General features: G+C 39.8%; 1 protein-coding gene across 1 annotated transcript in view; it reads right to left on the reverse strand.

The window, feature by feature from the left end:
- The window catches only part of OSBPL6 (oxysterol binding protein-like 6), a 154,129-nt gene that overhangs the window by 97,307 nt on the left and 45,991 nt on the right, over positions 1–10,831 (reverse strand). The window contains exon 3 of the mRNA XM_011991826.1: positions 5,675–5,888. Coding sequence (XP_011847216.1) covers positions 5,675–5,776 — 102 coding nt within the window. The 5' untranslated portion in view covers positions 5,777–5,888. The remainder of the gene's footprint in view (positions 1–5,674; positions 5,889–10,831) is intronic.

Consider the following 10,831-nt stretch of genomic DNA (forward strand, 5'->3'; position numbering starts at 1 on the left):
CCCGCCTGGGCAACAAAGTGAGACTCTGTTTCAAAAATAAACTAAAATAGGCTGGGCATGTTGGTTCATGCCCGTAATCCCAGCACTTTGGGAGGGCGAGGCAGGTGATCACCAGAGGTCAGGAGTTCAAGACCAGCCTGGCCAACATGGTGAAACCCCATCTCTACTAAAAATACAAAGTTAGCCAAGAGAGGTGGTGCACCTGTAATCCCAGCTAATCAGAAGGCTGAGGCAGGAGAATCGCTTGAACCCAGGAGGTGGAGGTTGCAGTGAGCCAAGATTGTGCCATTGCACTCCAGCCTCGGTAAAAAGAGCGAAACTCCGTCTCAAAAAAAAAATTCCAAAAATTAACTGGGCGTGGTGGTGCTCACCTGTAGTCCCAGCTACTCTGGAGGCTGAGGCAGGAGAATCACATGAGCCTAGGTAGTGAAGGCTCCAGTGAGCTGAGATGGCACCACTGCTGCCTTTGAGCTATCTACTCTCAAAATCCACTCTTGTGGGACTTGGAACTCCAAACCATATCATCTTCTCTCCCTGTTGTCATCTCCTGACCTCGTGATTATTCCTTCGCAGCTATCAAGACCTCTGGAGCCGAGCTCCCAATCTTCTCTCTATCCCGACTTCTCATTCATTCATTTATTCCTTCTAGTACATCCTGAGCATACCAAATGTGAGGCGCTGTACAAGGTGCTAGGAATACATTATTGAGTGAAATAAAACCCTGTTTTCATAGGGCTTACATTTCAGTGTTAGGGAATACAGGAAGGAGATACAGACATAAACAGCAAACAAACACAAAAACAAATAGATAACATGCCAGGTGGTGGTTAATGCTTTAAAGAAAAATCAAACCAGCTAAGTGGACAAGGAGAGATGAGTACATGCAGGGAAGGGCAGAGAAGGCTGCCCAAAGAGGGTACATTTGGAGACTGAGCCAAGTGTGTGACAAACCGGGGAATGGCTGGATGAAAAGCAGGTGAGGGTGAGGGGACCAGAAGTGCAAAGGCCCTGAGGTGGGTGTGTTCTTAGCACATCTGAGGAATGCACTGGAGAGAACTACGTAAAGGGAACATGGTATGCGCTCAGAGGATCAGGCAGAACCAGATTATGAATGGCCTTATAGACAATGGTCAGCAATTCAATATTATTTGGGCAGAGATGGGAAGTCACTGGAGGGTCTGGTGCAGAAGAGTGGCTCAATCTGACTTAGGCTGTGAAGGAATTACTCCAACTGCTCTGTAAAGAATGGCCTGTATGTTGGGCAAGGACAGAAGCAGGGAGACCCACTGGAAAACTATGACGATAGTCCAGGTGAAAAATGATGGGGGCTCAGACCAAGGTGGAGGGGGAGGAGGTGGCAAGCAGTCATCAGATTCCGGGTATATCCTGAAGGTAGAACCAACAGGATGATTTCTGGATTCCTGGATTTCTCACCAAATGAAACAACAGAGTTGTCATTTACTGAGACAGTGTGAGCTGGGCAGGAGTACATTTAAGAGGGAAATTAAGAGTTCAGTTTTGGACATGTTAAACTTAAGGTGCTTTCTTAAAATCCAAGTGGAAATCACCCTTGGTAAGTTAAATATTACTGTGACTGACCTACTGACATCCAGGATCAGGGCTTACAAATTCAAACGCTTTAAAGGCAAGTCAGTCAACATAAATAAGTATTGAGGGCAGGTGAAGACTGTAGCCGATCAAAGAGTAAATATCCCAACTACACTGGAAGCCACTACTGAACCCAGTCTAGGGTTGTCATCAGAAATCTGGGATCAATGTTCCTAGACCTTCCAATTTTTTTTTCATAAAAGGAAGAATCTGTATCTGTAACAATCAAATCTTACAGGGAAAAAAGTTCCAGTCTACTAAATTCTAGAATTACTCAGTTAAATAAAAATTCTTACTTCGGGACTTATCAGTGTCCTTAATTGTGTAACGCACATTGCAAAAGAGATTTTGTTTAGCACTTCTCTAACTTATTTGACAGAAGAACTCCCTTTTAATGCAACATCTCAAGGGGTAAGCATTACTTGGCAAACACTTTGGGGAATGCTGGTTTATGGGTAAGTCCTAAGTGTTTCAGCAACAATCCTTATGCTCCCTCTTTGGAAGTTTTAGGGCATATATTAATATGTTTATTACAGCTTATGAGTCATAGTTGATCACACACCCCACACACACACATACACACACACACACACACACAGAGGCAATTTTGCTAGATTTTCTAACAGCTCATATCAGATTTAGTGAAATGCAAATGGAACAATTATTAAAGTCTTCTAACTTGTTAAGTAACTAAGAGGAGTCTTGACGCTATCATTGGTGAAGAAACACTTAGTGAGCACAGGGCCACTGAGTCACTTTATTTCCTAGCTCCTCTCCCTTCTTTGCCAACTACACTACCTAATGTAGTGACAGGAAGGACAGCTAATTACTATTATGCACAGATGTTCTTTGTTTTACTTATCCGTGAGGAGGGAAGAAGAGAAGGACAAATAAATCAGGAATGGAAAATGTGTAATAAAAATACAAAACTAATGTTGTTGCAGGTCTTTAAAATATATCCTCCAGGATATATTAAAACATTTGAGGTTCAAGGCTGCTCTCTGAAGACTTAAGAGTACATAGTCTGTTTAAGAGAGCTCACAATACAGATGAGGAGATCAGTACATAAAAAGATAAACAATATAGAACTGTCAAATATTATCAAAAAGATCTATAAAAGCTCAGAGAAAGGAGAGGGTAAAGTAAGCTTGCATGGCCAGTGGGAGTGTCATATGAGCCGGTCTTTGATGCATAGGGAGGCATCGGGTTGAGAGGAAGGTGGTGAGAATTCCATGCAGGAAAGGCAAGTAGGGATAAAGACAGAGCAGTTCAGGACTATGATCAGACAAGACTGTTGAGGTTGGGAGGAAAATGGAACACAAGCCTGGACCAGATCATGCTGGACATGGGGTTCCAAGTGAGAAACTGTGGCCTTAATTGTGTAGGTAACAATGAGTCTGATGGATTTTGAGCATGAATCTGCCCTACTCAGGACATTTGAAATGGTGAGGCATAAGTGAGATAGTGAGGCAAGTGTACTCTTTAGGATCCTGGGTAGAGGTGATAAGCACTGGGCAAGGGAGCTGACAGTGGGAATAGAAGGAAATTATAATATTATGAAGGAGGAAATGATCAATAAGACTCATTAACCTATTGAATGTGGGAGAAGCAAAGGAGAAAGGCAGGCAGTGACCCTGGGTCTCTGAGAGAATGGTTATCCTGATAGCAAACTGGTTTACAGGTATTGATTTAAGACACAGTGGTACCACTCAAGCAGCAGTGCATTTAAGTAGAAATGCTCAGTCAATTCATTAGTGACCTAGGACTAGAACTTGAGAAGGAAAGGCAACCAATGTGCATTAAGATACCACTGTATTCTCAGCTATGTGCTAGATCTTAATTTAGGAGAGAAATGGGGCTGGAGTTTGCAATTTGGCACCATCTGCATAGATGTCAGTCAAATCAGGAGAATGGAAAGGATTCAATGAAGCCAAATTTATCACACTTTCTCTATGTCCTTTCACTATGAAAACAGTTATCACACAAAAATAGATGCATATAAAAAACACTATATCATATCACATCACATCACATGATCACTCAAAATATCTGAGTTCCCTAAGTTAATTCTGAGGTTTAGGCAGTGATTGAGATAACGAAGGGAAAACAGAACTGTAATTGATCTCTTCTATTCTTCTCTCCCCTGAGGGAGGTAGCCAGACACAAAACAGGAGTCAGGAAGGAACTAGGGAAGAAAGTTTTTGGGAGAGTTTCCACCTGCCGAGATAAATAGGAGTAAAAGTAAACTCTCTCCTTAAAGAATGATAACCCTTTGAAAAGTGTCTCTTACTTTTCTAGAACTCATTATCAATGTACAGACATGCTCCTTTCATTCCCATCATAAAACTTTCCATTCACAAGCAAGTGAAGAGTCACACATTCCACCTTCAGGCTCCCTCCGGCACACCAGGGTCTCAGTGTTTCCCTGTTGCTTTGCATGCCTGTGCTGGAGCTCGGGTGCAACAGGCAGAATAACAATGCTCGATAGATGTTTCTACAGCAGTCATCCATCTTTTCCATTTGCCACAATTCTCCAGAGTGAGCTGGGTCAACGGCTTCCTTCTTCCCAGCAGTCAGGAAGGTCATGCTGCTTACAATGTCTCTCTCTCTGTTTAAATGCCCAGGGAAGGGAAAAACGAAGAAGCCATAACAAGAAAGAACAGCAAGGCAGGCAAAGGTAGACTAAATTTGCAAACTTAGAAAGCATCTCAGAATACGGTAGTTATTTAATATAAAAGTGTTTCCATTCCTGGTACTCTTACTTTCTTTGACTCTGCAAATGCAATACAATAAATATTATAACTGTGTGTAATCACAGATTTAATGGCATGACTACTTATAATGAACCGAATATAGGTGTCATCATAACAAAACACAACATCATAACAAAAGACACCAGTATCAAAAGTTCCCCAAGACCCTGGAGTAGAAACACGTGCCTTAGGATCTGTGAAAGATATATGCATTAACACTCCTTGATTCTTACAGATTCTCCTGGAATTTCTTGCTAAAAAGGAAGAGAAAGTGCTGGGAGGGTTTCCTAAAAAGCATCCCCAGCAGTGCATTTGCACTATCTAAAATGAATTCATGTACGAAAGTGGCTGTCTCAAGACCCATGTCTATATGATGGCCAATCGAATGACTGATGCTCACACTCCTAGAAACTAGACAATATGCTTTGAAAACATAAAACAGGGGGTGAGGGGTGGAGGGGGTGAAGGAGAACCTGCACGATGCTCACTAATTGACAGTTGCCAAAACGGAAAGCTTTTATAAAAAGGTAATAACACCTACTTATTGGGAATTTCCAGTGACACAACCAAGATACTATCACAGTACAAATTATGATAGAAAATAGTTATGCTCAGACCTGTGCTGGCTGAAATAACAACCTGTTTTGACAATGAAGAACATTCATACGACAAATGCTCACATAACCCTGCCAGCAGAATCGCCACTTAAACAGTAATGACACCACAAAAATAAATTGCAAAATTGGCTCAAATGGAACCATGGGCGTTTTCTACCATAATTAAGTAATAACCATTTACTTTCTCTGTTGCCTGTAAACATTGTTTGGGTTCTCACTGCTTTTAATTCCTGGTATTACAATTTTATCCGTAACCTAATTCCCAAATCTAGTTGTTACCAGATTCCACAAAATATCGAACAGAGATTAGTGCTTGGCAGCCCAGTGACAGCCTTATAGGAAGATGTCCTTTGCAGGGTTCATAGTTCCCTTTCCACCTCCATGAATGAAGAGAAGAGTGTTCAAGTTCTTGATGCTGGCTCCCCCTCCAGGTGCAGGGAGGAAAAGACAGCAGGGCTTCCCATAGCCACCCTACCAGCCTTCTGTGTCTGCCTTCTAAAAAAGAGTCCTAAATCACAGAGAAGCAACAGTGGGAGCTTCATGACATCATCAAATGTATCTACAGAAAATAATGAGTTTTCACTTGGAATAAAAGACTTTACAAAACAATTTCAGAAATAATTAGCAATCCCATCCTATCTCAATGGTATTGTATTTGCATAAAACCACCAAAGGCACTTAATGCTCTTGTCTTACCTGCCTACTGTCCCTTTGGGAGGATATCGAAGAGGAGGCACTTCTGTGGGTTGGAGTGGATGTTTTATGAGCAGGGGAAATGCCCTTCTCATCTGAACTCATCGCTGCAGTTAGAGTCTCGTTTTATGCACTTAAGATCATCCCAATCTTCTCTCAAATCCACAAAGAAGTAGATGATTTTTCAGCTTCATTCCATTTCATGAATCAGGTTTGACTAGAAAAGAACAGGCAATATTCAGGGTGTCCACCTAAGAGCAAAACAAACAAGCCTCATATAAGTAAATAAAGTCAAATTAATATCATTATATTTATGATGAAACATTAATTTGTGTTAGTGAGAGGAAGAACTCTGACACATTAGGAAATACTTCTCTCTCTAGATTTTAAAGTGGAAGATGAAAGTGTTAATATGCAAAAAAAGGACTGCCAACAGGAAAATGGGAAGAAATCGTGTGCTAAAGTCATATTCTCTCCTCTTACATTTTCTTTGTTTTAAAGCAGATTATAATGCTATATTTGAGACCCTAATGCCAAGGATGCCAGATTCTCCTCCAGAAACATAATCTCTCCTACCCAATGGACTAGAATAAGAGCTCGGTCCATGTTTGTCTTTAGTTTAGCTATGTCATGTATGTGACGGTTAAATCCAACACAAAGTCAGTTACAAAAGAGTTAAGGCATTATGTTAACACATTATGTGCATCCTGTGATCCAGCATTTGTGAAGGTCAAGGAATACATATATCCACAGTTATTTGTACCTCAAAATTATAGCATGCCTACATGTGACTCTCAGTAACCAACACGCTTGTGAACATCTACAGATTGACAGGGTATCTCACAGCAGGGGTAAATGGAGTTCCTTCACTTATGCATAGCTAACCGCCACTTCAATTTTTTTACTTGGATTCATGTATGAAAGGTTTGCATTGTTAATATTGAGGTTAAAAGCTTATGTCAGAGAGTAACTCTTAAATTGGCCTTGTCTCCAACACAGCTATGCTAAAACGTGTTTAAAAGGTAAGCACTATGGTATAACATTAAAAGCTTAAAAAATAATATTTCCCAAAAGATAGACAATTAAAGTGAACCTTATCCTCTTATAAGAAGAAGGCCACATTCTAGCTCCCATCTTAATGCTAGTATCTTCTTGAAGGAAGTACAGAACACCAGAACATTTGTATAGGCTTGTTAACACAGGTTGGGAAGGAAAGCTGCTAGCAGGAAACAGAAATCAATCTTTAGACCACAAAAAAGTGAGACATGAACTTCAGTCTAGAAGGTGAGACACTGAATCAAGTAAACAAAAAATGATGGAGATATATGGGCATCATGAAGACAGTGAGGGAGGTGAACTAATGGATCTAGGAGTTAGAGCTGAGGTCCAAAGGATGAGGAGTTAACTAGGTACCTGGGCGTCTGGCATGACATGATCAACAGATGAGTGGTAGCCAATATGACTAGAGTCAGAGAGACGACAATATGGTGATCAAAGAAACGCAGAGGCCAGTCCCTGCAGGACCTTGTAGGCCATGACAGTAGCTATGGTCTGAATGTGTGAACCAAAATTCATGTGTTAGAAGCCTAACCCCAATGCAACAGTATTGGGAAGTGACGCCTAATGGAAGGTGTTTAGGTCATGAGGGTGGAGCCCTCGAGACTAGGTTAGTGCCACTATATAAAGAGCTTGTGATGTGGTTTGGCTGTGTTCCCACCCACATCTCATCCTGAATTGTAGTTCCCATAATCCCCATATGTCATGGGAGGAACCAGATGGGAAGTAATTTGATCACTGGGGTGGTTACCCTCATCCTGTTCTCATGAGAGGTCAAATCTGATGGTTTTATAAGGGACTTTCCCCCATTTTGCTTGGCATTTCTCCTTGCTGCTGACATGTGAAGAAGGACGTGTTTGTTTCCCCTTCTGCCATGACTGTAAGTTTCCTAAGGCCTCCCTAGTCATGCAGAACCGTGAGTCAATTAAACCGCTTTCCTTTATAAATTTGGCATTCTCGGGTACGTCTTTATTAGCAGCATGAGAATTGACTAATACAGCTTGTGGAAGTGGGTTCTCTCTCTTGTGCTCTCCTACCATATGAGGACATGGAGTTCCTCCTCTACAGAGGATGCAGCATTTGAAGTGCCTCTTGGGAGCAGAGAGACAGGGCCCTAACCTACTGGTGCCTTGATTTCCCAGCCTTTGGGACTGTGAGAAAGAAATTTATGTTCTTTATAACTTACCCAGTCTTGGGTACTCTGTTATAGAAGCAGAAGGTGGACTAAGACATTGGCATTTTGATTTTTATTATAAGCATGAGAAGCCATCAAGATGTAACCAGATTTGTGTTACTAAGGGGTGACTTTGGCAGCTGTGGGGAGACTCCAAGTGGGGAAGTAAAGAAGATGAGGAGGGCCCAATCAGGACTCAGGAGAGGATGGGAGAGTGGTGGCAGAAATTCCAACACTGAGTCCTGTGTCTTGTGACTGGACGTGGTGGGGGAGGCAGGGTTAAGGCTAAATCTCAGGTCTGTGGCATTCCGAGCAAGAAATGGTAAAAGGAAATCCAAGATCCATGGGAAAGTCATGATTGTGGTTTGAGACATTGCTGAAGGCATTCAAATGGAGACAAACTCTTGGCAATGTAGGTCTGGAGCTCAGGAAAATCTAGGCTGGAGATGTAAATGTTTAATAGACTATGGTAATGATACAGATATATTGATCAGATCCTTTATAGATCATGTAAATTTCACATGTGCCAGTAAATTAAATTTTATATGGTCCTATAGTTATATTTTTAATAATCTGTAACATAATATTAATGGATTATGTCACCTGAATGTGTTATTCGGGATTTTAATGGTCACTTATTTATACAGAATACCTAAAAGAACAATACCAATAATTACAAGGGTAATTTTTATAAAGTGTGAAAACTGGACATTCTAGTGAATAGAACTTGTAATCCAGTCTTAAGATTTCAACTTCACTGTCACCGCAAGAAAAATAAAAGCTACTTACTCTCCAAACTGGGAGACTTTCTCTTGAAACAAAACTAGTCTTTGGACAAACAGAAATGGAAAGCGCTGTGTATCTCTTCTGTGGGCTAGAGATAGTTTCATTCATTATTGGCAAAAGGTAGTAATAAACCTCCACTTGAGAGACGATCATCTAATCTTTTTGTTTTATGAAGGCAGTCTAGTAAGTGAGTAAAGTTTCTGATGCCAAGCTGTGGTGCCAGCAAACAGAATGTAAAGACACTGCTCGGATCCTTGATTTGAAGTACTTAGCTTTCTGGTCCAAAATATTTTACAAGTAGATGCTGACTCTTGAGCCAAAAGGGAGGTACTTTTGTGATGCGTTCAAGTGCTCCCAAGGGATGAGGTTGTAACAACCTAAATAATTAAACTGTAATCCATTTGGAAGTAAATTCAATCCAAGGTATATTTCCTCTGCTGGATTTTTTTCTTTTTTAAAACTGTACTTTTTTCATTAACATCAATGCTAACACTTTGATTTTTGTTTTAATTTAAAATGACGTTTTCAGGATAACTTGTTTATGATAAAAGGTCAGCATTTCAGTTGACCTATAGTTATAAATATGTTGAATAATAACAAAATGAAGAAAAAGTAAGAGAACTTAATTCATTACAAGAATTGTTTTTGAGGTTATTGTTGTTTCTAAGAATTTTTGTTATTTTTTTAACAGAAAGGGTTTCAAGTACTTTAAATATAAAGTTGAATGAGATGCCCTTTAAAGATTATTCCAACCAATTTTCAATCAAGTGTTTGACCACCTGCTCTTTTTCAAATGCATTATAAAAGTAAGTTTAAACTCTGAGAGAAGGTTATTTTTTATTCTTAGAGTGTAGGAATTGCTATAACATAAAAAAAAATTATCTCTACGAAAGAACATTTTCAGAAATTGCCTAAACAATATTCTAAACCACAGAAAGGCCATAAATTTTAAAGTCAAAACCAACATAATTACTATACTCAATGAGAAAGGTATTGTGGCTGGAAATAACAGCAATACGGGAGAGCCGAACATCTAATTTTTCTGTCTCATTCTTCCTTTATAACAGTGGGAACACCACAAGTATTGCTAAGTGCTGTAACATTTGCATTTTCATTGAGTGACATAAATCTCAGATTTATGACCCAGGGACCTAATTAAAGCAAAAGCTGGTAGGGAAGACTTCTAGAACTTGCTGTTCAAAGGCATCATAAATTGTATGTGTCCAGAAAAACACTTACCCTGGGCTAAGCTGTAATGTGCCACAACCAAGCCCCAAATGTCTTTCTCACAGTCCTGAAGGCTGATAAATCAAGGCACCAGCAGGTTAGGGCCCCGTCTCTGCTTCCAAGAGGCTTACAAGAAAGGTTTATTTTTAGCTCATTTACATGTCCTTTAGGTCAGCTGCAGACCTACCTTGAGTCCTCTTCATTCCAGGCTTAACAAATAGCCCCCAGGAGAGGCAGGGCAAAGAGGCATTGCAGAACCATGGGATGGTTCTTAGAGCTTTTGCTTGTAGGTGGTACAGGTTAGCTCACTCATGTTTTATTGGCCAAAACGAGTCACATGGCCTAGGTGAGGTCAATGATGCATGAAACTATAGTTCTCCCAGTGGGCGAGGCAGTAGATATTTGGGTATAATAATAATTTACTATATAAACTATAGGAAAAGATTAAAAGTACAGTTGAAAATATTTAAATTGACTCCAGTTACATCACTGAGAGGTAACCCTTGTTAACATTTTTTGTTCTACTTTAATCAAAGTAGGAGAATAATATTCACACTATCTGCAGTATGGTTTTTCGATCGACAATATATCACTAATGGCTTTTTGGATAAACAAAGAAACTTCAACAATACCATTCTTAATCATTACAAATAAGACGACCATACAGATATACCACAATACATTGAACCATTCTTCTTTTGGGACATTTAGGTTGTACTCGGTATGTTTTGGAACAAAGAGATTTATCACAGAAGAGTTTGTAATAGTTATACATTTAGTTTTAATCATTATAAAAATGACCTTTTTCATTCCTTTCAATACTTTTTGTTTTGCTTTATCTGATATTATCTCTTCCCTTTCCACTTGTAAGTGATTAAATAAACTTTGTCCATTCTTCCCATTTAAACTTCCTGTAT

This window comes from Mandrillus leucophaeus, unplaced genomic scaffold, assembly GCF_000951045.1.
Source record: "Mandrillus leucophaeus isolate KB7577 unplaced genomic scaffold, Mleu.le_1.0 Scaffold40, whole genome shotgun sequence".
NCBI classification, from domain to species: Eukaryota; Metazoa; Chordata; class Mammalia; order Primates; family Cercopithecidae; genus Mandrillus; species Mandrillus leucophaeus.